Here is a 25,253-nt window from a genome sequence, read left to right as displayed (position 1 = left end):
ATATATAAATATATATATAAAAATATATATATATATTTATATATATATATAAATTATATATTTTTTTATATATATATATATTCACATTATATATATATTTTTGTTGTATTTTATTTTTTTTTCATTTTTTATGTATTACCTTTTTTAAAAATTAATAAAAATTAATATTTTACAATAAATAAATTTTTTTTTTATTTATTTTTTTTTGATTCATTTTTTTTATTATTTTTATATTTTAAATAATGTTTTTATTTTTTTATAATTAAAAAATTTTATTTTTTTAATTTATAACATTTTTTTAAAAAAAATGTATATTTATTAATATATATTTAATTTTTGTTAATTTGTTTAATTTTTCTGAGTAATTATATTATATACTTTATAATAAGAATAAATATAAAAATATTAGATAAAAATATTTTTTTTTTAAATAAAATAAAAATATTTATATACTATTTACATTATTTTTTTTAATCTTAAAATAATTTATATATATAAAAAAAACAAAAATAAATATATTTAAAAATTTTTAAATATTGTAATTAAACAAAAAAAATATAATTATAATTGAAAAAAAAAAAAAAAGAATTATAGCTAAATTCATTAAAAATATATAATATAAATTTTCATATTCTTTTTAAATAATATAAAATTTAACTTAAAAACAAAAAAAGAATTTCAATCAATTTTATACTTTAAATTCACATCCTCTAGTAATTTTTACAACCATTTGATGTGTTAATCTTTTGTTTTAAGTATTTGAAGTTGTTTCTATTTTTTTAATGACAAGAAGCTTTTTGGATTCTAATTCAGCAACTGAAGAAACTACATTTTCCATAGCGTTTCCAATACCACTTACTGTTACATTTTCGTGATTGCTTAAAGCTCCTTTAATTCTTGTTTAAATTGTTCTAGTGTTGGATGCTCTGCTAACATTTATGACTGAGGATTCAAATTATTTGGGATATTAATCAGCCATTATATTTATTATGAAATATTTTTTTTTATTTTATATTTTTAATTAAAAAAATTAAGAATAGATATATAATTATAATATATATTTGTAAAAATATATATATATATATATATATATATATATATTTATTTTATTTATATTCTTTATTATTTTATATAAAATAATTATTTTCTTAAATAAATAAAAATATATATAACTTTAATAGTATATTTTTTAATTATATTTATATTATTATATATATATTTACTTTTACTGAAATTTTATATTTAAATCAAAATATTTAAAACCTTTAATATGTAAAATTTAAAAATTATTATAAATATTTATATAAGAATAATTAATTATAATATTTATATATAAGTTAAATACATATATATATTTTTTTACATATATTTATTTTATTCGAATATTTTTTTTTTAACATATACCTTTTATATTATTAATAAAAATATTCTTATTTTTATTATTATATTTGTAACTATTCATTTTTTTTTTCTATACATTTTATCTTTTATACTTTTATATATGCTATTTTTTTTTCTCATTTATTTTTCTTTGTTTTTAATCTTTTAATGCTTATTTTTTTAAATTTCTTTAATATTAAAATAGTTTATTATCTTAAAGTTTTTTTTATTTTAATATAATAAACTTTATTTATATTTCAAAAACTTTTATATTTATTATTATCATATTTTTTTTTTTTAAATGCATCTATAATATTCTTACTTTTTGATGCTTTTAATATAAACTATTTAAAATAAATTTTAAAGTATATAATATATCAAAATTTTTTTTATAAGTATATCAAATTTAATACCTTTGTATTACAAATATTTCAAATATAATATATTGTATTAAACAAAAAATAATATTTTTTAAAAATATTAGATATTAATTTCTTACAACTTTTAAATATAAATATATATTTTTTTTTTATATAAACTATATGTTTTATTTTTAATAAATTTCTATCTTATCATGGTTATTATTATTAATTTCTTTATTTAAACTACAACTTAATATATTATATAATTTAAGATATAAAATTTTATATTATTAAGAAGAAATAATTTCTTTTTATTTTTATTAAAATAATAAATTAAATTTAGAAATTTAAACTAATTATATTTTAAATTTTCTAATAATTTTTATTTTATCATATATATTTTAGTATAATTATATTTTAGTTATTTAATGTATAATTTTTAGTTATTTTAAGTATTTTTGTTTTAATTTTTCTAAGATTTATTACAAAAGACTTAGAAATCAAAAAACCTATTATTGCTTTTAACCCTTTCAGTATTTTATTCTTAATTTTATAACAAATGACTTAGAAAATTAATAAACCATTGTTACTTTTATCCTTCTAATAATTTTTTTTAGATTTTAAACAATAAAAAAAAAAGAATTATTATTTATATTTTTTTGTTGTTTTTTATTAATTTAAAATTCAATTTTTTATTTTATTAATTATGTTTTAATAAAAATGTATTATAAATATATAATATTTCTGTTTTTATATTCATCTTTTTTATTATTATTTTTTATATAAATTTTAAATAAGAGCATTTTTTATTATACCAGACTTTTTTAAAAAAATTAAATAATCAATATTTTTTATATAATAATAATTTTTATTACTAAATATTTTATCGGATCCATTTATTCTAAAAAAGTTAAATTAGCTTAAATAATAGGAACAATAGCTTATTTAATTTGTTTTACATTTAATTAATTGAAATATTTAGTATTTATATTGATGTCTAAGATAATAATATATATATTAAAACTTATTAATGATATACTATATATTTGTTTTACTTGAAATAGCTTATTACAATTATTTTTCTACATTTTAAAAATTTATATTTTATTATTAATTAAGTAAATTGTTAATATTACTAGTATAATTATGAATTTAATATTAATTATTTAAGATAATATCTTATTTTTATTTATTTAAAGTTTATAAATGATTATCATTTTAATAGTTAATTATATTTTTTAGATTTAAATTATTTTAATCATTAATAATTTTTTTTTTTTTAATTATAGAATTATTCATATAAATATTAGAAAATTATGTTGATTATTATTAATTGTTTCCTTTTTTTTTCCATGAAATCCAACAATCAACTTTAGAAGGAGTTTTTTTCCAGTCAATTTTAGGAATTTATTCTATTGAATTATATTTTTTTAATTTCATATTTAATTTTTTTTCTATTTTATTTTCATTTTCATGTTTTTTTTAATTTTCTTCTTCTTCTTCTTTATATATATTTTATGTACTTTTTAAAGGATTATATTTTGTCCTTTTTTTCAAGTTTTCTCTTAGTTTATCTTTATCTTATTTTGTTTCTATATTCACACTTGAACTTTTACGATCTGGAAAGTCACTTTTCATTGTTTTTTTACTGTTTCTAAGTACACTAAAGGTACTTCTTATTAAGTAAAATTAGACCTTTTATTTAAACCTCCGCCCACAGGGATATCATCCCATGCGAATTTAACTTCATTTTTATATGAAATTTTTTCATTTATATGTCTTAATTCTTCATTTATTTCTTAAAGTTTTATTATTTTATTTAAATTGCTTTCTTTATATTATTAATTTTTTTTATCTATATCATAATATTCCTTTTCTTTATTTATTTTATTGTCTTTGTTATAATCATTTGATATTTTTTTTCTTTATTTTTACTATTATTATTAATATTTTAAAGGCTATATGATGGTATAATACTATTATTAATTGTAAATTCTTAATTTTCAGTCTGGAATTATTCAGTAATTTTAAAAAGTTATTTTTCTTATATTAAATCAAGAAAAAGTTATTAGTTTATTTATTTTGTTTGAGTTTAATTTTAGCTTTAAAAATGCTAACTATTATTTTTTATTAATAATGGTCTAAAAGAATTCGAATTTCTATGTTATTGATAATTATAATTTTACAAAGGAAATAAATTTTATTATATTTATTATAAATTTTATCTTTGTATTTTTAAAAATTCGTTATTATTTCGTACCATATGTGCACTTTGATTTCTCTTTTTTTACGAATTAAAAATTGTTATATTTACAATGTTGTTTTCTTAAAATTTTTATTCATATATCCACAACCCTGTAGTTGAAAATTTTGTAACTGAAATAATAAACATCTTTTATAGTGGTTAAATTTAATTTTAAACAATAATGTATTCTTGGTTTTATTTAAGAATTTTTACTAATTCGAATTTGTTTGAAATTTTTTAATGAATTTTATTTATTATCTCTCTTCTTTTCCATATTAAGGGTTATAGTTATTTTATTAACATTTATATTTGGTTTAATTTTAATGTTTTTCTTAAACGCCAGCCTTCTGTAATTGCATATAATTTATTGTTAAATTATTATATTTTGTATAATATCTCGATATGATTTTTTCTTGATTAGTGTCCTCTGAAATATTTTTATATTATTGTAGCACATGTGTTTATAAATTTATAATATTGAATTTCACTTTAAAAAATTTAATGGTTGTTTATTGTTGGCTTGGTTTCTGTGTTTATTTATGTTTTACGTAATTTCTCAAATGATTTTTCTTCTATTTTTGGGGTATTTGGTATATATTTTTCGTTTTATGTATTGTATTAATTATTATCTTGAGAATATATTGGAAACTAATTCATATTATATTTTATTTAATTTTTTTTTTAAATTACAAATTAAAAATAAAAAATATATGTATAAAAATTTAATATATAATAGTTTATAATTTTATATTTTTTAAAATAAACATTATTAGTTTATGTTTGAAGTATTAATTTTAATATATAAGTATTTTTTTTTAATTTTTTATTAAGTTTAGTATATTTTTCAGATTATTTAAAATATTATTTGTTTATATTTTTTTTATTTAAACTTAACTCAATAGACTAAAAAAAAAAGGTGATAAAAATAGATAAATGGTGCCGTTTTCTATTAAAATTTTTTAAAAAAATACTTTATAAATAAAAATATAAATGAACAATTAATTATAAATATTATTTTAAGAATTAATTAAATTTTTAATGTTTTTTAATTTATATTACTAATTTTTTCTTTTTTTTTCTTATTAAATAAATATTAGAAGTTTTTTAAATAAAATATATTTATGCTTTAATATTATTACATTTAACAAAAATAATGTAACCTCCAAAATTATAGTTATACAAAAGATGACCTAAACGATCATATTAAAAAATTTTAAGAGATATTTATTTTCTACATAAACTATTGATTAAATTTTTAATAGAGTACATATAAACTGAATAATAAATATGTTATATTGCGTATTTTATATAGTAATATATTTTAAAAATTATTTGATTTCTAAAATTAGGATGATTCATCAAATATAGTCTGTCAAATTATGAAAGTAGCTTGGGTATTGTTAATATTTAAAAAAATTAATATTATTAAAGGTATTTTAATAAATATTATATATTTATTTTAGATTTAATATGTTTTAATACAATATAAATTTTATCAAAAAATAATTATTTTACTTAAAAATTAATAACTTAAACTTTTATTTAACAAATAACAAGCTTTTGGAGAATTTATTTCGATTTTGTTATTTCAAAATTTAAAATGAGGATATTTAATAATAATATTATATTACTTTTGTAATAAATATTAATTATTAAATATTTATTTTATTTGATAATTTAAATAAATATCATTTAATATTATTATATATTCTCATAATTGACTAACTCTAAAAATTAAACGTATAGAATTTAAACTATTTCATTTATAAAAAAATGTTTAGATAAAATAAATCTGGGTGAAAATTAACTTAAACTTAAGATTATTTATTATAAATGCAAATTTTTAATTATTAATTTTTTATATAAAAAATATATACAAATATGTTTAATATTTGTTTTTATAATATTTTATAAAAATATTAAACTTTTAATTAATATAATAATTTTTAAAATTAATAATTATCTAAACTTGTTAAATTTTTTATTAAATTATATTTTTTATTAAATTATATTTTTATTAAATTTTTTTTTTTAATTAAATACTATGTGTAAAACTCTATATAATTATAATATAAAATAAATTTATATCAATTTAATAATTTATAAAATTTTTATAATTTTATAAAATTCTTAATTATTATTAACTTTATTTTAATTTAATTGTCTATAATTTTTATTTAGATTATATATAATAAATATAACATTAATTTAAAAGTAATAATTTCCTTATTTCTATTAATAATTAAACTTATTGTAATATAACTTACATAAATGTATTTAAATAAAAAGATAAAAAACATTAATATATTTATTATTATATCATATTAAGTTTAACGTTATATATTCATTTTTTATAAAAAATTAATTTTAAAGTTTTTAAAATATTTGTTTGTTTGTTTTTAAGTAACTTAAACTATTTCTAATATTATATAATTTTTCTATAAAAAATATTAAAAATAATTATTAATATTTAAATTATTAAAAAATAATTTAAAATAAATTTTGTAATTAATAAAAAAAAAATATGAATAGATAATATTATACAGAATAGAACTAATATTAAAACTCATAATAAGTAAATAAATAATGATTAAGGATAGAAAAAATTAAACAAAAATAAATATATTTTTATTAAAAAACAATATAAAATTTAGCATGCAATGATTAATTAAACAAGCTATTAATAAATAAATGGTAATAATAATCAATAAATTTATCAGAATAGCCATTTAAATTAATAAAATACTTAAAATTAATTTTAATAGCAATAATTTTATTAAACTTCTGCAAATTAAGTTATTGTAAATTAAAAATAAATAATATATTATCCAAATTTAAATGATTTTTTAAACTTTATAGAAAACAAATAATGGATTTAATTCTGATTTATAAAAAAAATAAGAAAAATAAAAAAAAGGATTAAATACATACACTTATACGTCTCCTTTTTAAAATGATAATCATAAATATTTCCAGAAATCTAATTAAGAAATAAAGCAAGAATAGTAAATAAAAGATTTTTAATAGAATAAGAAAGAAGAAAAATAAATATAAAATATGTAAGAAGAATCCAATGATGTTTTTATAATAAGAGACAAAGATACAGGTAAAAAAATGTTTTATTATATGATATTTTTTTAAATATCATTTATAAAATGTTAAATTTATTATTTTTTATTATAAAAAATTAACATATTCCTTATTATAAAAAATAAAGGTCAAGTGTATGATATTCGAGATATAGATAATATAGATTAGTTTCAATACAAAAAAAACTAAGAATTTATGGAAAAATTAAAAAAAAGGCACAAAAATGCATGGCAATAATGGTGGACATCAAAGAAAGAAAACAACCAAAAACTAATATATAGTGTAAGAGACAATAAATTTTAATAAATCGAATAATTATTATAATTCAAAGAAAGGCCAGATTTGAAAGCCGATGTAGATTATAAAGATAACAACTAATGGGCTAGCTTACATTATGCTGCTTGTAACGGGCATATATTTATATTTAACATTTTAATATCAAATAATGCAGATATAAATATAATAAATAATTTAAATTAAACTCCAATAATGTTAGCAGCATAAAAGTAAAAATAATAAGAAATATATATATATATATATTAATATATATATATATATATATATATATATATATATTATAGAAATTTCTTTTAAATAATTGAAATTTGTATAAAAGCTGGTGCAGATATAAATTTATAGGATTTAAACTAATATACAGCCCTTCATTATGCATGTAAATGTAATAGCATAGAAAGTATTAAGATTTTATTATCTTGTAAAAATATAGATATATCACTTAAAAATATGGAAAATAAAATTGCGTTTTAATTAAGTGATAATTTTGATGTTTTAAATATTTTTAATTAATATTAGAAATCTATTTCTACGGAAAATCATTATATTAATAAAAATTAATTAATTTAATAACAATAATATTTTAATAGGGATGACAATTAAGAAAGTTTAAACAAAATAAAAACAATTTAATATATGTTTAGTCCTAATTCTAAAAGATATGGTATAGGTTCTGATGTTTTTGCTTAATTAGAATAAACTTAAAGTATTTCTAGTTAAGATTCATAAAAAAACTCAAGTAATTTATTACAGGATTCTTTTCTAAATAACTCTTCATAACAATAATATAGAAAAGTAATCATATACGACTATTCGAATGAAAGTATTATCAAAATGTTCTAATAAGCAAATAATTAATAAAAATCAAGTAACTTATCTTCCGAAAACAGCCATAATAATTAAACTAACACCTATACTTCCACAAACGAAATATTAATTAACAATTCAGTTAAAAGTATTAGAGAATCTAATACTTCTGATGATAAAAAAGGTAGTCTAAACGAGCAAATTCATTAAAAAATAGGCCCTGAATCTTTCCGAATTATAAATTAAATAGGGAGAGGATCATTTGGTGAGGTTTTCCTTGTTGAACTTAAAGGGACTTAATAATATTTAGCAATGAAAATGCTCTCTAAATCGAAAATTTTAGGTCAGAATCTAACTAAATATGCCCTTACAGAGAGAAATGTTTTAAGCATAATAAATCATCCTTTCATAGTGAAATTAATGTATGCATTTTAAACTAATAAAGACCTTTTTCTTATAATGGAATATGCACCCGGAGGTGATCTTTCTCAGGCTTTATAAAGGGAAAAAAGGTTCACAGAATCCAGAGCTCGAATTTATTTTGCGGAAATCATTTTAGCAGTGAGGCATTTACATAATAATGATATTATATATAGAGATCTTAAACCAGAAAATGTGGTTTTAGATAGTGAAGGACATGCTCTTTTGACTGATTTCGGACTTTCTAAAGACGGAATATATGATCATTATTCAACTCATTCTTTTTGTGGGTCATTGGCTTATTTAGCACCAGAAATGCTCAAAAAATGCGGGCATGGAAAGGCTGTAGATTACTATCATTTAGGCGTTTTGTTATATGAAATGATTACTGGTAATCCTCCATTTTTTAGTGATTAGAAGTAAAAATATAATTAGTTTATATTTTTGTTTGTTTGCTATTTTAATTTTATTTTTTTAAAAAAGGGATGAATTAGTACATAATATTGAATTTTAAGATTTAAGATATCCAAGTTATGTTTCAAATAATGCAAGGAATTTGATTTCTAAGGTTTTTTTTTATGTTAATTAGGCTTAGTTTTATTTTATTTTATTTTATTTTATTTTATAAGTTACTTGTAAAAAATCCGGCTAAAAGATTAGGTTCAGGGAAAAATGATTTTGATGAAATTAAAAAACATCAATTTTTTAGTGGCTTAAATTGGGTTTAAGTAGCTTAGAGGTTTAATTTTTATTTTATTTTTATTATTATTTTTTTCAAAAAATTATATTTTAGAAAAGCTAAAGTACCTCCTCCTTAAATTAAATAAATATTTGATAGTAAGAATAATGATAATATGTAATTTTATTTAAGTTAAAATTAATAATAAGTATAGAATAATAATTACATTAAAAATTGGTCGTTTATTAATAGTAATTATGAATTTAAAATAATTAAAATTATAATTAAATGTGAAAATATAAATAAAAAATATAAACATATATAATATTTAAGTTATTAATAATATATATTATTTATATATTTATTTTTTATTAAAAAATTATAATAAATAAATAATATTTTTATACATTATTTAATTTTTTTTTCACTTTAAAAAAAAAAAATATTAAATTAAAAAAAAAAAAATTAATCTTGTTTATTTTATAATTATTTATAATTACAATTAAAATAACAAAAAATCAAGTTAATTAATAATAGGTATTTCCATTTTCATCATTAATAATTCTTTTTTTTTTGAGCCAACATAATAAAACGAATAGCAAAACTAAAAGAAGTACAAATACTCCTGTCAAAAACGCAAAAAGCTAAATATTTTTAATTTAACTTTCAAAAAATATCTATAATCTATCTTTACATCCTAATTAATATTTTGGAGGTCCCCTATTAATATCCGAAAACAAATAATACTTACTAACATTACAAAAACCACTACATTCGAATTATTCTTCAATAAATTTCGCTAGAGGTATATACTTCATTTGATCTTCAGGTATTATATTAAATCCTTTGCAATTTTAAACACTATTAACTCCAATATTAGGATCATTTACAACAGCTTAATATACTAGAAAATATATATATAAATATATATATAAAAAATACATAAATAAAATATATATATTTTAAAAATATATGTATAAAATAATGTAAATAAAATACACATATATATATATATATATAAATTACTTTAAAATGTTCCACTAGGAAATGATTGTTTATCTTTAACATAACATGGACATGTGTACCCGCAAAAAATCTATTATGCAGAATTACAAACTAGGTTTGCATATAAAATCCATTAGAATGTTACTCCAAAACATTCCTTATCATTTTTTATTTATTAATATTCATTATTTTCAAATCTAGTTATTATAAAACCTAACACTATAAATAGAATTGATATTATAAATACACTTATAGAAAAAAAAACTAAAATTAAATATTTTTTTTAATGCATTCCTATGATACCAAATAATGATGTAATTATAACAAAAACTCCGAACCCACAAGAAATTGATAAAGTATATTACCTATATGTAGTATCTATGTATTACCATAATATATCATATTTTTATATTTGTTAAACAGAAAAAACATTTATTATTATCCCTAAAATAAGTAGAAAAATAGAAGAAGTATATACTATATAATTTAAAGAAAGTTTTATATGCATTTATTTATTTATTTAATTATATATATATATTATATATTATTTATATATTTATATATATTTATATTTACTTATATATGAATATATATAAATATTATATTTATTAATATTTTGATTTGATATATTATTAATAAAAATTGTATTTTTATTTTTATTTTTTTATTTATTAAATCTTATTATATTAAAACATATTTATAATTTTTTATTTTTTTAAAAACGATATTATTATTTATATTTAAAGAAAAAAAAAATTTTTTAAATTATTAATAATAATCTATTTAGAATAAATATCAAAATACATAATTTTATTTTTTACATATATATCTTTTATATATATTTAATAGCGCTATATTAATTTTTTTACAATTTATAATTTTTTTTTTTTTAATATTTATATAATATAATTTAAAAATAATGTCTTCTAATTAATTTAATTAATCCGAAACTTCTATTTAATAAATTGACTACATTTTATTAAATACTGACGAATAATTATTATCCTAAATCCACTTAGAATAAAAGGAAATTCAAATTAATTATAACGAAAAAATAAAAAGATTTGACAATCTTTTCGAAAATTTAAAAAAATCATCCAAAAACTTTACGAATTATGCCCTTAATATAGAAACCGAAGTCGAACAATATTCTAAATAATAAATAAAGTCTTCTAAAAAGTAACAAAATTGCATAAATTGGTAAACTGGGAGATATTTTCTGTAATTAATCCATAATATGTCACTTCTAACCCAAGAAGTATCGCAAAAAATGCATGAAATGTAACTAAAAAATAAAAGCTATTTATTATAAAATGTATAAAATTACTCTGATTAAATAAAAGATACATTTAAATAAATGTAAGAAAGATTATATTTAATTTAAAAAAATCTACAAATATAAAAAAATGAATATTTTAAAAAACAACAAAAATACTACAAGACTTGCAAAGAATTCGATACAAATGTGAAAGAATTAAAAAATGCAAATAATGATATAAAATTAGTATATAATGTAGCTTATTTTGAGCGTTAATATAAAAAAATATACGATTAAACAAAAGAAATTGAACTTTAAGAAAATTAAATGAACAAATTAATAGAAGAAAACAATAATTATATAAATAATATACCATAGTTTATATTAGAAATATATAATAATATAAAAAATGAATATAAATTTTAAGTTGAAAAAATTTAAGATTTTATATGTTTTATTTAAAAATCACAAATTTAAATATCAAAATATTGTAATGAAATTCTAAAAGAAAAAAAATTAGATTAAGACGATTATAAGATATAGGAAGATGAAAATTAAATTATTCAATAAAGATTATTATAATTAAGTAATTAATATTAAATATAGATAAATATATATTAAAATGAATAAAAATATAATTATATATATATATATATATAAATATATTTAATTTAATTTTTTAATAAATATATAGATATATAAACATATAAATTTATATTACATTTTTTTTTATAATTTACTATTTATAAAATTTTTTTTTATACTTATAAATTTTTATTTTTTATATAAATTTAGATAATGATTAATCATCACCGGGAAATAACTTTTTGACTCTTTCTTTGGCATTATAAACTAAAAAAGATGTTATTTAAGTATTTTATTTTATATTTACATATTTTATAAAATAGTTATCATAAAATTAATATAATTCTTATTATGAATCTGCTATAATTTTCATAGATACTTTTGAATAAATTATTCAAGAAAGGAACTTATTAATAAAAAGTATTCGTGAATTTCTTCTCGAATTTCGTGATAATCTTGACTAATAGTGTCAGAACATCTAAAAAGAGAACAATTATTTACAAAAAATTATCAGTCAATAACTCTAAGATCCTATATTATAAATCCTAGCGTCTATAATAGATTCTTTAATCTAATAATCAAATAAATAATTAGTTTAAATCGTGAACTTAATAATGATACTAAGTACATCAATAAAACAAATCGAACAAAATTAAAACGACTAAAATTAATAATCAACTTCTTTTTTTAATATGTACAGAAAATTATTTTCGGATTACTTAAAAACAGTGAATAAGATAAAATGGATAATTGAAACTAACAATTTTTTAGTAATTTCTTTAGAATAATTTAAAAACGACGAATAAAAGAGACTTTTAAGTACAAAAGATATTTTAATAAAAGTATGTAAATAATATAGCCAGGTTATGGAAAATAACAGTATTTGCATATAATAATCATAAAATAAGAATTTTTTAAAAAAGGATGAAATTGATAATAAAATAGAGGATATTTTTACCAAATAAAGTTCTTTATTTTTGGAAAATATTATATAAGTAAAAAATAATAAAATTTTCTAGTTTAAAAAACAATTGAAAATTTCAGAAAATTTTCTAAAACACATTGAAGAAAGGAAAAATTAAATTATTAATTTTTAAGAAAATAATATTGAATAAAAAATTAATAATAGTGATAATCAAACAAGTATATCAAATTCAGAAAACTCAATTTAATAAAAAAATACTTAAAAATTTATATAGTTATAAACATAAACAAATGATTAAAATTTAATAGATTCTTTTAATTGCGCATTTTCACATAAAATACTTCTCTAAGGTAAAATGTATGTATATAGTGATAAAATAGGATTTCATTCATATTTTAATAGTTAAAGTTTTGTTGGATATACTACTTTATGTATACCATTAAATGATATAATTAAAGTAGAAAAAAGAAAAAATGCACTTGTTTTTGAAAATAGCATAGCAATTATTACTAATAAAGGCGAACTATTTTTACTTCTTATATTAATAGGGAAATTTGCTTTAATCTTTTAAAATAATTGATTGAAAATAATAGTATTATAATAAAATAAAAATATTAAATTTTATAATAAATAAAGATTAAGAAGAAAATAAAAAATAATCTAAAAAAAGTAGTAGAATATTAAAATGATATAGATAGATAATAAATATATATATATATAATATATATATATATAAAAATATATATATATAAATTTATTTATATAATATATATTTATTTATTTAATTTAAGATAATACATTAAATATATTAGATGAAAAATAAAATTAAAATAATTTAATTATAAAAGATAAACCTAAAATTAAATTTACCTTTATAATAATAATAATAATAATAATAATAATAATAATAATAATAATAATGTTAATAATTAGAATAAAATGAAACCTCTTAAAGTACAGATCTTATAAATATTGAATAAAATATTAATAATTTATAATAAATAAATGATAATTAGCTTGTTATTTTTGAAAAACGAAGATAAATATTTATTTAATAAAGTTTTTTTTAAAACATATAAGAATAATCAATTAATCTATTTCATTAATAAATTGATATAAATTATGTTACTGCAAAAGAAGTTTTTCTTTAAATTTTAGTGAAAATAAATATAAACATGATTCTAATTAAAAAGAATATAATTCTTACTTTGAATTTTTTATTATTGAAAAATAAAAGACACTGATGTTTAATTTTAGAAAATTTAACCAGATATTCCTCTTTTATATTCTGATTTTAATAATAATTAAGTTGATACTATTTATTTAAGTTCTGAAACACATTATAGGGAATGCTATTTTACGCATCCTATAAGAGAGAAAATACCTTTTGGACCAAAAGTATGCTAATGTAATGTAAAAGAAAAGTTCTTTTTTATAAATGATAAAGAGTTTATCATTGAGAAGGAACTTTTTATGAGTAAAATTCCCTATAGCGACTACTTTACAGTCCGAACATAATACAGAGTATTGTAAAATAATTTAGTTGATGATATAAAGACATAAATAAGCATATAAAGTTTATGTAAATTTCTTAAAATCGACATCCTTTATAACAAGAATCGAAAATGGAACAATTTCTGAAAATAAAGACGTTTGGAATAATATGTTTACAACTGCAATTCAAGATAATATAGAAAATTATTTGAAAAAAAAAATATAAAGTGTAATTAATTAAGATAGTCAAATTTTCAAAAAAATAAAAAAAATTATAGTAAATATAAGATCAATATATATAAATTTAAAATAAATAAAATGTAATGATGAAAAAATAAGCTAAATCAGTTAAATAAGTAAATAAATAGACGATATGAATTCTATAAATTAAAAATAATAAAAATATTTATTATATTTAATAATATCATTCTTGATATTTAATTTAATAGAGATATTAAAAATAAGGTTAAAATGAAAAAAAAAATGGAAAATAAATATAAAAATATATAGAAAATTAATATAAATGATTTATTTAAAATTTTTGTTCTTTTTTATATGTATTAATTTATAAAAAAAAAATTAAGAGTAAGTATATTATATATAAATTATAAAAATATAAATATTTTTTGAAATAAAAAAAAAATTATAAATATAAATTAAATGAATTAAAAAGTATATATATATATACATATATATATAAATATATATATATTATATTTATATATATATTTATATATTAATATTATATATATATTTATATATAAATTTAAATTTTTTTTTATATATGTATATATTTATTAATGTTTTTTTTAAGATAAATTAAAAATTTATTTTTGTCTATATTTTATATAAATATTAAATTTTTCAATTAAAATAATTGTTTAAAATAAATTAACTTTTTTTTTTTTATTCTCATATTAAATAATTTTAAATATGTTTTTTCAAATAATTTAAAATTACTTCAAACATTTTTCTTATATATTTTAAAATATTTAATATGAATTTCTAAAAATATATTATATTTTTAACATAATTTAATAATAAAATATTAGAATTTAATAGAAAAATATTAATATAGTTACTAAAAATATTATTTTTGTTCTTTATTATATTAAATATTATTATTTCTATTAATAATTCTGTTTTTTTTATTTTATAAGATTTATATTAAATATTAAATATATATAAAAAACTACACATAAATAATCAATAATCTTTTTCTTTAATATTATTTTCTTACATAATCAGATTTTTAGCAAAAAATTTAATTTAATTTTTAAATTTTTCATTGTCTTTATATTTTTTATTATTATTAATATATCTCCAATAATAATTTTTCAAAAACTCTTTTAAAGTTTCTACAAAAAGTATATTTTCTTAATTAGCGACTGTTTTTTAAATTTACACATTTAAATTTTCCTCAGATACTTTTTCCAAAAATGCATTTAGGAATTATTTAATAAACATAACTTAAAATTCAGAAGGATTATCAAAATCAAAAAACTTCAGAAACGAAATCCCTAAGAATTTCTAAGAACACAAAAAAGCCGAAAAATATGCTAAATTATGCATTTTTCGTAAATCTTCCAGTGTTTTAAATTAATCCCAAAGCGCATATTAAAACCCGAACTTAATTTTAGGATTTACCTAAATTATTTTTTAAGCCAATAAACCATAATAAGGATTATAAGCCTTTTCTTATGCACAACATTAAATAATAACAAGAGGAATATCCTAATAACTTTATTTTTTATTGACTTTTAATTTAAATATTTTCTAAGCAGCATCTATATAATCTTCAGCGCTCATTATTATAAGAAAAATTCTTTTTCGAGTATCAGTTACCATTTTACATTATATAGCGAGTTTTTCTAGTTTATTTTTTTCTCAATGTCTATATTTTCTAGAAAATTATAATTTTCTTCATTTAAAGTGTTATCGTTTTAATCACTTTTTCTATAAAGGCCAGTTTCGAATTACGTAAACCATCTTGGAGTATCTTTTTTAGCATTTAAAGCTGTTTGGAAATCAATTGGAAATATTTTGGGTGTTAATCTCATTTTTCCAACTATATTTTTCTTCAGCCAATTAATAAAAAATTCTAGTCTTTATAAAGGATCTGACTTTAATTTTTTATTTAAACGAATATCATTTAATGTAAGCATTATAAATTCAATTTTTTTTGATTTTTTTTAGTATTTTTCTACACTAACTCTCGTCTGGTCTATAATTTACTTTATTATAATAGGATTATCATTCCTTATTTTCTAGCCTATATGCTAAGTAAGTAATAAAAGAGCTTCTATTGTCCTTTCGTTTATATTTAGGAGTAAATTATCGTAAAATCCTCGAATGAAAGAAACACTGAGACTATCGAATAAGTAAAAATAAGAAAAATTATGGTTATGTTTCTCAATTTGTTAAATAATAGTTCTTCTTCGTATTTATTTCCTTCTTATTCAAAAAGTTATTTTTAGTTTATTATTTTCTCATATTCAATTAATAAGGATTTCATTATGGGAGCGAAATTCTCATTGTCAAAAATTTAGTGGATACCGGAAACTACAACTGAATTACAAGCAAGAATATAAGGTAATACTTTTACTGGAAAAATTGTAGTAGAGAGAAATATATCTGAAAATATTGGATTTATAAGATTTTTAGGATATTTTTCAAATAGAATAACCTACAAATATATTATAATTATATAAAGAATATATATTATATATTTATATAAAGAATATATATAATATATTTATATTTTTTATTTATATATATATTTATTTATATTTATATGATGTTTTTTTTGTAATTCTTTTATTTTATAAACGTTAATTTACTAATAAAAATGCTATTAAAAAAATATTTATCCTTCTTTTGATTTATTTTTATTTAAGATTTTAAAATGAAATAAATTACATTTTACTTATAAAACATCTTTAATATATATGTATATATTTTTATATATAATTTACTATTTCTTAAAATATTATGTCTATATTAGTTTCTGAAATTTTATTGAAATTTTTTACTAACGATAAACGGATTTCTTTCTTTTTTTCAATATCCTGCTTTTCATATTATTCTTGTTTTTCTTATCTTTAGTTATCTAGTTCTTGTTTTTCTTTTGTGTTTTATGTTTATTTGTTTTAAAAGTTTGTATCTTTTTTTAAAATTGATTTTATTTATTTTTCTTTTTTATCATTGTTGTTTTTTATTTCATTTTCTTCTTCCTAATCTATCTCTTCTTCTTCATCATCTATTTCTTCTTCATAGTCTATTTCTTCTTCATGCTCTATTTCTTCTTCTTCTTCTTCTTCATCTTCTATTTCTTCTTCTTCATCTTCTATTTCTTCTTCTTCATCCTCTATTTCTTCTTCTTCTTCTTCTTTTTCTTAATCTACTTCTTGTTCTTATTTTTCATCTAATTATTATTGATTTTCTTCTTCTTCTTCTTCTTCTTCTTCATCGTCTAATTCATCTTCTTCTTCGTAATCTAATTCTTCTTCTTCTTCATCGTATAATTCTTCTTCTTCTTCAACTTCTTCATTTTCTAGTCCTTCTTTTTTCATAGATTCATAATAATCTTTATTTTCTTCATTTAACGCTTACTCTTATAAAGAGCTTTCTTCTGTAATAAACTAATCATCATCATCATCGTCATTTTCTGATTTTTTAGATTCTTTGTTTTTCAAAATACCTTCATCTTTAAAAAAAGGTTAATATTCATTCACATTTTTTTTAACTGCAACAGAAATATTATCTAAAAAATCCATAAAATCATCAGTCCATCCATCTTATTTTAATTCTCTTTTTACTCTTTTATCTAATGTTTTGGAACGGCCTTTCCCTAATAATTTTTCATAGTATTTTATTTCTTCATCATCTTATTATATTTAATTTTAAAGTCTTTATAAATCGGAGTTTTATTCTTTTTTTTTATTTTATATTTATTCTGTTTTTCTTTGTACACTTTTTTAATGTTGTTATTATTCAGTTTTTTCTTAAATTTAATTGCTTTCTTTGGCCTTTTATTATTTATTAATGTTTTTATTTTGTTTTTTGCGAGAAAAAAAATCCTGTTTTTATTATTTTTTTTGTTCTTTTTTTATTTTTCGTTAAGATTTTCGATTAAAAACTGAAAATTTTGAATCTACTTATTTCAACATGTCTGAAATGTGAGTATCTTCGATTTCTTGTACATTTTCTTTGGTTTTTTATTTTTTTAAGTTTTTATTTTATAATAAGTTTTTCATTTTTTTATATTAAAATTTAACAATTATTAATTTTATACTTGCATAATTCTATTTAATTAAAATTAAGTATTTAACAAAATTTTTATTAAAACGAATTAGAATTATATTAATTTTTTTAATTATATATTTATTGTTGACTAATATAAATAAAAAAATATTATAATTTTTACATTATCTTTTTTTTTATTATTTTTTTTTTTTTTAATTAATTTTAAAAGTATATTTTTTTTTAAAAAAAAAAAAAGAAAAAAATTTTTATAAAAAATGTCTTTTATATATAGAAAATTTTTAAACAATAATTATTTAAAATACAAAATATTAAATTATAATTGTTTCCATTCTAAATTTTATTATAAATCAAAATATAATGCTTCCAAATTTTAATAAACAGAACAAAATTATGACAAGTATTATTAATATAAAGGATAAAAAAAAAATCAAAATAATAAAAACAATGATTAAAATAATACAAGCAATGAAAATTCTATTTAATAATTTTTAAATATATAATAAATAGATATAGAATAACAAGTAATATATTTATATATTAAATTAAAACAAAAAAAATAAAAAAATGAAGAAAACGTCAAAACCTATTTTTCCAACAAACGAATGGAATAATTAAAAGACTTTGAGAATATTGATAACATTTCTTAGAAGATATTGTTATTATATTTTATATTTAATTTATAAAGTTGTGATAACTTTATTTATTCAATATAAAGAATACATATATTTAAGTTTTATATTCTTAATATTGTGAATAATACTAATGTACATAAAAATAATTTAATTAAAATTAAAAAAAAAATATATTCTTAAGCATATTTCTTATTTTAATAAAAAAATTGATTTATTTTTATTATTTTAAATTAAAAATATATATTGAAATAAAATAAAAATAAAATATAAATAATATATAATATATATATATTTTATATATTAAATATTATTTATTATTTATTAAATTTTTTAATTTAATAACATTTTTTAAACATAATAAAAATCACATATAATATATATATATTTTTATTTTATAAAAATACTATAGATTTTAATTAAATATTTAAATTATAAATAATTTTCTATAAAATTAAGATATTTGATATTTGTAATAATATAATAAATAAAAATTTTATTTATGCTTATTTTTAAAAAAAAAATTAAACAATTATTAAAAACAAAAAATTATATTTTTTATTCATAATCTATTTATATCTAAAACTAATATAAAATGGATATCATATAAACTTAAGAAAAAATCTAAGACATTTCTAGTAAAGACATGGACGAAAAAAGTACTTAATTATCTATTTTTCATTTTAATTAAGGAAGTCAATAATTATTTAATGTAAATAATTAAAAAAAAAATAAGTATATTATCTTATACAATAAAAAAATATTTTAGAAATTAAATTAAATGACTTTAACATAAGCTCATCTTGATAATATGGTCGATAATTCTATAGACTCAGAAGCAAATAGATATTGTGATATTATTCCTTGTAAATCTTTTTTAAGAATATAAAAAATATTTATTATTAAATATTTTTTACTTAGATAAAAGTACAGTAGTTTAAGTAAGCGGAGATTCTGATAAAGAAAAATACATTAATGCTAATTATATATATGTAAAAAATATAAATAATAATTAAAAAAATAATATATTCATATAATAAATATTTTATTATTATATGTTTTCATTTAGTTATTAGAATTTAAGCTTTTTTTTTTTTTCATAAAAAAAAAATAACTTAAATTTTATTAATTTAATAAAAAATCTAAAATATATATTTATATAATAGACTACTTTCCCTTATAGATCTTCTAATTATTATATAGCTACTTAAGGCCCTTTAAATTAAACATTTGATAATTTTTGGAAAATGATATGGGAACATGAATCTAGAGTAATTATAATGTTATGTAAATTAAAAGAAGTTAATAGAGTAAATTTATAACATTATTTTATTTAATATTATTTTATAAAAAAATAATATTAGCCTAAATGCGATTAATATTGGCCAATAGGCAAATAAAAATATGGATAAATAACAGTTGAAAACTTAGGAGAAAAAAATGGTAAAGACAAAGAAATAACAATTAGAATGTTCAAATTAACAAAAGAAGGATAGAACAATGAATTATAAGTTGAATAAATACACGTAAAAACTATTTAATATATATTAAAAATTAAAAAATATAAAAAAATAAGTGGGAAGGATGGCCAGATCATGGAGTTCCTGAAAATACATAAGCTCTTTAAGAATTAGCTGTAAAAGCCGCATAAGATTTTCAAAATAATTTAAAACCTACTTTACATTGCAGGTTTAAAAATTTATATTTTTTAAAATATAAATTATTAACTTAAGTGCTGGTGTAGGAAGAACAGGAACTTTACTTTCTTGTACTTTTTCTTATATAGAACTAAAGAAAATTTATGAAAATATTAAGAACGATGCATAAATTCATAAAGGTTAAAAATTTATAAATATAAATGTATAAATGTATAAATGTATATTATAAATATATATATATAAATATATATATAAATATATATATATATATTTATATATTTATATATTTATAAAAATCAAAACTTTTTTTATTAGAATAAAAACAAGAAGAATTTTTAAAATAATAATTAAATATGTTTGATATTGTTAGAAAATTAAGAGAATAAAGAACTCTAATGGTTTAGACCAAAGAATAATTTAAAATGGTTTATAAAATAACATAAAATTTTATCCAAAATTTTTAGAATAAATTTTGATTATGTTGATTTTTAAAAAATATATATATAATTTGTATATTTTTCATAATCGTAATCTTAATTAATATTTTTTATTAATAACATTTATTTTAAATTATTAATTTTTTTTTTTCATATAAACTATTGTTTAAAATAGGTTTAAGGCTATTTTATGATAAACTTTAAGCTTTTAATCTAATTTTACATTTTATATGTTATTTTTTTAAAAATAAATAATATTTTAAGTTTTTAATTATTAAAATATATTTAACTACTAAATCAATACAGAATACTTTATTCTATTCATATTTATTTTTTGGGAATATAGAATAATTTTTATATTAAGAAATTTTATTTTTATTAGATACCATTGTAAACATAAAAACATATAATAAAATTATTTAAAAAAATAATATTTATAAACTGTTATATCTTATCAATATGTATTAAATAATAATAAAATAAAAATTAATTATTTCATAATTTAATTTTTATTTATTAAATACTTTAAAATATAAAAAAGTAATATTAATTTATGATAATTAATAAAAATATAAAATAAAGACCAAACAAAACAATTAGAATAAACTAGCTAATATTAAAATAATAGATTCCTTAAGAAAATAATTAATAATTTTATTCTTTTACTTTAGAAAAGAATATAGATAAACATATATTTTAAAATAAAAATAATTATGAAGATTATGATTAAAAATATTATTAAAATCTTAGTCTAAGTTTTTATGCTTAATAATAAAGTGCTTAAAAATTAAAATAAAATACTTAACATAATAAAAGTTCAATTAAGAATTTTCAAATATAAAGTATGTATTTTAATGGATTTTAAAAGATAAAAAAATAAATAAATAATGCACAAAGTAATGAAAAGTTATAAAATAAGTGTAGTTTTGGCTAAATAAATATTGGATTTTAAACATGTAGATATAAATAATATAGTGAGTTATAAAATAAAATGTTTAATTATAGAAATTATATTCTATTAAAAAGAAATAAAATATTTTAGCAAAGATAAAATATATACGAGAATATTAATAATAGTCTATAAAAAAATAGAGAAAATAATTGTAAGTTTAATAATAATTTTCTTTAAATAATTTCACCTAAAAAATAAATTAGTTAATTAAATAATACTAATTATATATAAACTTAATAATAAAAATAAGTTACTAATAATTATTTTTAATTTGCTTAAATAAAAAAAGTTAATAATATTAAATGAAATAATTATTTGATTTTTTTATATAAATAAATATTTATAAATTTTAATTATATAAAAATAATAGATTAAATTTATACTTAATAAAAATAATTTAATAAAATAAAATATTTATTTTATATATTATAAAAATAAAATATAATATATTTTTGTAAAATACATTTAATAATATATTTAAATAATGCTAAATAATAGACAAATGTTGAAATTATTAGTATAATTTAAAATTATTAATATATATTATATCTAAAAATAAAATATTATTAATTAATTTCAATATTATATATATAAAAATATATATTAATAATATATATATATATATATATATATATATAAATTTATATAAATTTTTTTCCTTTATATTTTAAATATAATAAATATTATCATTAAATAATACATTAATCCCCACAAAATACGAAATATACAAATAAAACTAAAAAGAAAATTTAATCAAATTAATAATTTTTTATAAATCATTCTTATCTGCAAAAATCTATTTAGTTAAAAGAAATATTATTTAAAATATACCTGATTTAAACTATATTTTATTAGCGTAAAATATTATATATAAAATTGAGAAAAAAAGCTTAAGAAATATTTTTTATTTTTGTAATAATAATAAATAATTAATCTTTTATTTTTATTTTGAAAACTAATTAAATTAAATTAAATTGGTCTGATAAAGATATAAATTAAAAGAATAAATATTTCAAATATTTTACAATTAATTTATAAAAAGAAATATTAAATATAGACTATGATACATATAAATTTTGTTTTTAATGGTATATTTTATAATTTAAATATTTTATAGTTTTTTTGTTTATTTTAAATGATTTCATTGACATATATATTATATTTAACTTTAATAATATATATATTAATAAATACTATTTAAATTTATAAGATTAAAATAATATTAAATTTATAAAAAATTAATAATATAAAATTAATACAATAGTTATTATAATATAAAGCTAATAATTTCTAAAAATATAAGAAAATTATTATTTAAGATTAATTGATATTTTAATGGTTTAAAGATAAAATTATTAAGGTTTAAAATAAAAATAAAGTTTAAAAAACCTTATATAGAAAATAATTATAATATAAAAATAATTATATTTTATTGAAAAAAATATAAATATTAGATTAATTATTAAATAAATTAAATAATCTTTTAAGAATTAAAAAAATAAAATATATATATATATATATATATATATGGAATAATATATATTTCAAAAATTTTTTTTTTTTGTAACTTTTTTAAAATTAATAAGACTTTTTTTTTTTTTAATTATTTATTTAAACTTTTATTTTAAAGCTATATATTATAGTTGATTTATTTATAATGTTTTAAACAAAATTGATATTTTTTTTTCTAAACAATAATAATATTAATTGCATTTAAAATATCTATATCTTTTCTTTTATTATTTACAAAGAATTCTTCGAGATAAAAATATTAATAATACAATACAATGTAATTTTAACTTTGATTGTAAGTTTAATTAATTATATTATATTGATTTTTTCAATGGTATAGCATTATTAATTTATAAATACAGTTTTAATTTATTTATTTATATATTTACTTTTACTAATAATATCTTGGAATTTACTTTTATTAAATAATATATTTTAATATTTTAGATGTTAATAGTATTTCTTTTTCAAAATAAAGTTATATTTTATTTTATAGATGAATTCATTACTTATTTTATGATTTCAAATTGTTTTATTCCTTTTTTTATTTAAGATATTAACTTGGAATATTTATGAGTTTTTTTTAAAAAGAAGAAGATTTAAATAAATAAATTTTTTATCATATTAAGAAATTAAATAAATAAGAACTTTAATATTTGATAAAAATATATATTTAAAAATTACAAAAAAAAAAAGAAAAAAAGATTATTTGAAAATCAATAATTTTTAATGGAAATATTAATTAATTATAATTAACTATATTTAAAAGTGTTTTTATATTCATATATTACATATAAATAACTTCGTTTTGGTTTTAATTATCATTATTATATTATTTTTTGAAAAAAAAAAAAATGAAAGAATTAAAATTTTTAATTGAAAATAAAAAAACATTGTAATAAAATTATGATTATATTGAAAAATTTGTAAAGATTATTTATTGAAATATAAATAAAAAAAATTGCGTTATATTTATATATTTTTTTATCTTTAATAATTTTTTATAAAAAATAAATAAATATTTATTTTTTTCGTACTTAATTTTAATTTTTTTATTTATTTTTAGTGCATTTAATAAAAAATATATAAATTTTTTTCTTTTTTAAAATAAATTATAAATAAAAAAAATATATATAAAAGTATTATTTATTTTAAAAACCTTATAAAAATACAAAAAATATGATATTAAACGAAGAATAAAAACAGAAAATAAGATATATCTTAAACTAAAAAAAATATACGATATAGAGTAAAA

General features: G+C 14.9%; 6 protein-coding genes across 6 annotated transcripts, besides 61 other annotated features; 3 read left to right on the top strand and 3 right to left on the bottom strand. All coding sequences in view use genetic code 6, as the record gives it.

Moving 5' to 3' along the window:
• Window positions 1–98: part of a microsatellite that runs on past the window's edge.
• Window positions 99–175: 77 nt separating this feature from the next.
• Window positions 176–279: a microsatellite.
• Window positions 183–228: a microsatellite.
• Window positions 217–298: a microsatellite.
• Window positions 218–282: a microsatellite.
• A 346-nt stretch (window positions 299–644) lies between the features above and the next one.
• On the bottom strand, window positions 645–984 carry IMG5_183850 (hypothetical protein). Its single transcript, XM_004027357.1, has one exon. The coding sequence runs from the start codon at window positions 977–979 to the stop codon at window positions 683–685; it is 297 nt and encodes a 98-aa protein (XP_004027406.1). The 5' UTR covers window positions 980–984; the 3' UTR covers window positions 645–682.
• Window positions 985–1,040: 56 nt separating this feature from the next.
• Window positions 1,041–1,101: a microsatellite.
• Window positions 1,102–1,342: 241 nt separating this feature from the next.
• Window positions 1,343–1,403: a microsatellite.
• A 479-nt stretch (window positions 1,404–1,882) lies between these two features.
• Window positions 1,883–1,939: a microsatellite.
• Window positions 1,889–1,942: a microsatellite.
• Window positions 1,943–2,579: 637 nt separating this feature from the next.
• Window positions 2,580–2,627: a microsatellite.
• Window positions 2,628–3,176: 549 nt separating this feature from the next.
• Window positions 3,177–3,226: a microsatellite.
• A 2,737-nt stretch (window positions 3,227–5,963) lies between these two features.
• Window positions 5,964–6,028: a microsatellite.
• Window positions 6,029–6,066: 38 nt separating this feature from the next.
• Window positions 6,067–6,112: a microsatellite.
• Window positions 6,079–6,122: a microsatellite.
• Window positions 6,123–7,113: 991 nt separating this feature from the next.
• IMG5_183840 (protein kinase domain protein) lies at window positions 7,114–9,854 on the top strand (the record flags this gene model as incomplete). Its single annotated transcript, XM_004027356.1, has 6 exons — window positions 7,114–7,583; window positions 7,659–8,035; window positions 8,321–9,017; window positions 9,082–9,166; window positions 9,228–9,337; window positions 9,392–9,854. The coding sequence occupies 6 exons, from the start codon at window positions 7,114–7,116 to the stop codon at window positions 9,852–9,854; spliced, it is 2,202 nt and encodes a 733-aa protein (XP_004027405.1).
• Window positions 7,600–7,657: a microsatellite.
• Window positions 9,194–9,224: a microsatellite.
• Window positions 9,343–9,371: a microsatellite.
• Window positions 9,707–9,746: a microsatellite.
• A 97-nt stretch (window positions 9,855–9,951) lies between the features above and the next one.
• IMG5_183830 (hypothetical protein) lies at window positions 9,952–10,621 on the bottom strand. Its single transcript, XM_004027355.1, has 2 exons — window positions 10,304–10,621; window positions 9,952–10,181 (listed from the first exon to the last, which is right to left on the bottom strand). The coding sequence occupies exons 1-2, from the start codon at window positions 10,466–10,468 to the stop codon at window positions 10,092–10,094; spliced, it is 255 nt and encodes an 84-aa protein (XP_004027404.1). The 5' UTR covers window positions 10,469–10,621; the 3' UTR covers window positions 9,952–10,091.
• Window positions 10,186–10,259: a microsatellite.
• Window positions 10,186–10,299: a microsatellite.
• Window positions 10,622–10,788: 167 nt separating the features above from the next.
• Window positions 10,789–10,857: a microsatellite.
• Window positions 10,791–10,899: a microsatellite.
• Window positions 10,792–10,864: a microsatellite.
• Window positions 10,792–10,897: a microsatellite.
• Window positions 10,800–10,891: a microsatellite.
• Window positions 10,808–10,887: a microsatellite.
• Window positions 10,808–10,912: a microsatellite.
• A 1,221-nt stretch (window positions 10,913–12,133) lies between these two features.
• Window positions 12,134–12,199: a microsatellite.
• Window positions 12,134–12,206: a microsatellite.
• Window positions 12,207–12,245: 39 nt separating this feature from the next.
• Window positions 12,246–12,319: a microsatellite.
• Window positions 12,267–12,327: a microsatellite.
• Window positions 12,283–12,333: a microsatellite.
• Window positions 12,284–12,333: a microsatellite.
• Window positions 12,334–13,249: 916 nt separating this feature from the next.
• IMG5_183820 (hypothetical protein) lies at window positions 13,250–13,747 on the top strand (the record flags this gene model as incomplete). The annotated part of the gene is made up of 2 exons (XM_004027354.1): window positions 13,250–13,642; window positions 13,687–13,747. A coding segment is annotated over one exon (384 nt), but the record flags the coding sequence as incomplete, so codon positions are not given.
• Window positions 13,748–13,751: 4 nt separating this feature from the next.
• Window positions 13,752–13,827: a microsatellite.
• Window positions 13,756–13,823: a microsatellite.
• Window positions 13,790–13,836: a microsatellite.
• Window positions 13,837–13,924: 88 nt separating this feature from the next.
• Window positions 13,925–13,971: a microsatellite.
• Window positions 13,972–14,807: 836 nt separating this feature from the next.
• Window positions 14,808–14,860: a microsatellite.
• Window positions 14,861–15,217: 357 nt separating this feature from the next.
• Window positions 15,218–15,307: a microsatellite.
• Window positions 15,246–15,328: a microsatellite.
• Window positions 15,294–15,409: a microsatellite.
• Window positions 15,410–15,575: 166 nt separating this feature from the next.
• Window positions 15,576–15,616: a microsatellite.
• Window positions 15,617–16,624: 1,008 nt separating this feature from the next.
• Window positions 16,625–18,800, bottom strand: IMG5_183810 (ma3 domain protein; the record flags this gene model as incomplete). The annotated part of the gene is made up of 3 exons (XM_004027353.1): window positions 16,625–17,230; window positions 17,520–18,106; window positions 18,245–18,800. 3 exons carry the CDS (start codon window positions 18,798–18,800, stop codon window positions 16,625–16,627), a joined length of 1,749 nt encoding a protein of 582 aa, XP_004027402.1.
• Window positions 17,237–17,305: a microsatellite.
• Window positions 17,295–17,340: a microsatellite.
• Window positions 17,768–17,960: a microsatellite.
• Window positions 17,782–17,941: a microsatellite.
• Window positions 17,790–17,924: a microsatellite.
• Window positions 17,793–17,928: a microsatellite.
• Window positions 17,844–18,083: a microsatellite.
• Window positions 18,759–18,807: a microsatellite.
• Window positions 18,808–18,970: 163 nt separating this feature from the next.
• Window positions 18,971–19,000: a microsatellite.
• Window positions 19,001–19,239: 239 nt separating this feature from the next.
• Window positions 19,240–19,279: a microsatellite.
• Window positions 19,280–19,758: 479 nt separating this feature from the next.
• Window positions 19,759–19,794: a microsatellite.
• Window positions 19,795–20,121: 327 nt separating this feature from the next.
• IMG5_183800 (protein-tyrosine phosphatase protein, putative) lies at window positions 20,122–21,728 on the top strand (the record flags this gene model as incomplete). Its single annotated transcript, XM_004027352.1, has 9 exons — window positions 20,122–20,151; window positions 20,209–20,305; window positions 20,361–20,431; window positions 20,606–20,749; window positions 20,804–20,965; window positions 21,016–21,128; window positions 21,173–21,276; window positions 21,413–21,522; window positions 21,710–21,728. Coding segments are annotated over exons 2-9 (808 nt in total), but the record flags the coding sequence as incomplete, so codon positions are not given.
• Window positions 21,287–21,368: a microsatellite.
• Window positions 21,293–21,320: a microsatellite.
• Window positions 21,309–21,376: a microsatellite.
• Window positions 21,317–21,389: a microsatellite.
• A 1,337-nt stretch (window positions 21,729–23,065) lies between the features above and the next one.
• Window positions 23,066–23,134: a microsatellite.
• Window positions 23,135–23,878: 744 nt separating this feature from the next.
• Window positions 23,879–23,913: a microsatellite.
• A 76-nt stretch (window positions 23,914–23,989) lies between these two features.
• Window positions 23,990–24,015: a microsatellite.
• Window positions 24,016–24,964: 949 nt separating this feature from the next.
• Window positions 24,965–25,003: a microsatellite.
• Between the last annotated feature and the right edge of the window lie 250 nt (window positions 25,004–25,253).

This window comes from Ichthyophthirius multifiliis, assembly GCF_000220395.1.
Source record: "Ichthyophthirius multifiliis unplaced genomic scaffold scaff_1120509251334, whole genome shotgun sequence".
NCBI lineage: Eukaryota > Ciliophora > Oligohymenophorea > Hymenostomatida > Ichthyophthirius > Ichthyophthirius multifiliis.
Note: the sequence above shows the minus strand (reverse complement) of the source record. Positions and strands in the feature narration are given on the sequence as shown.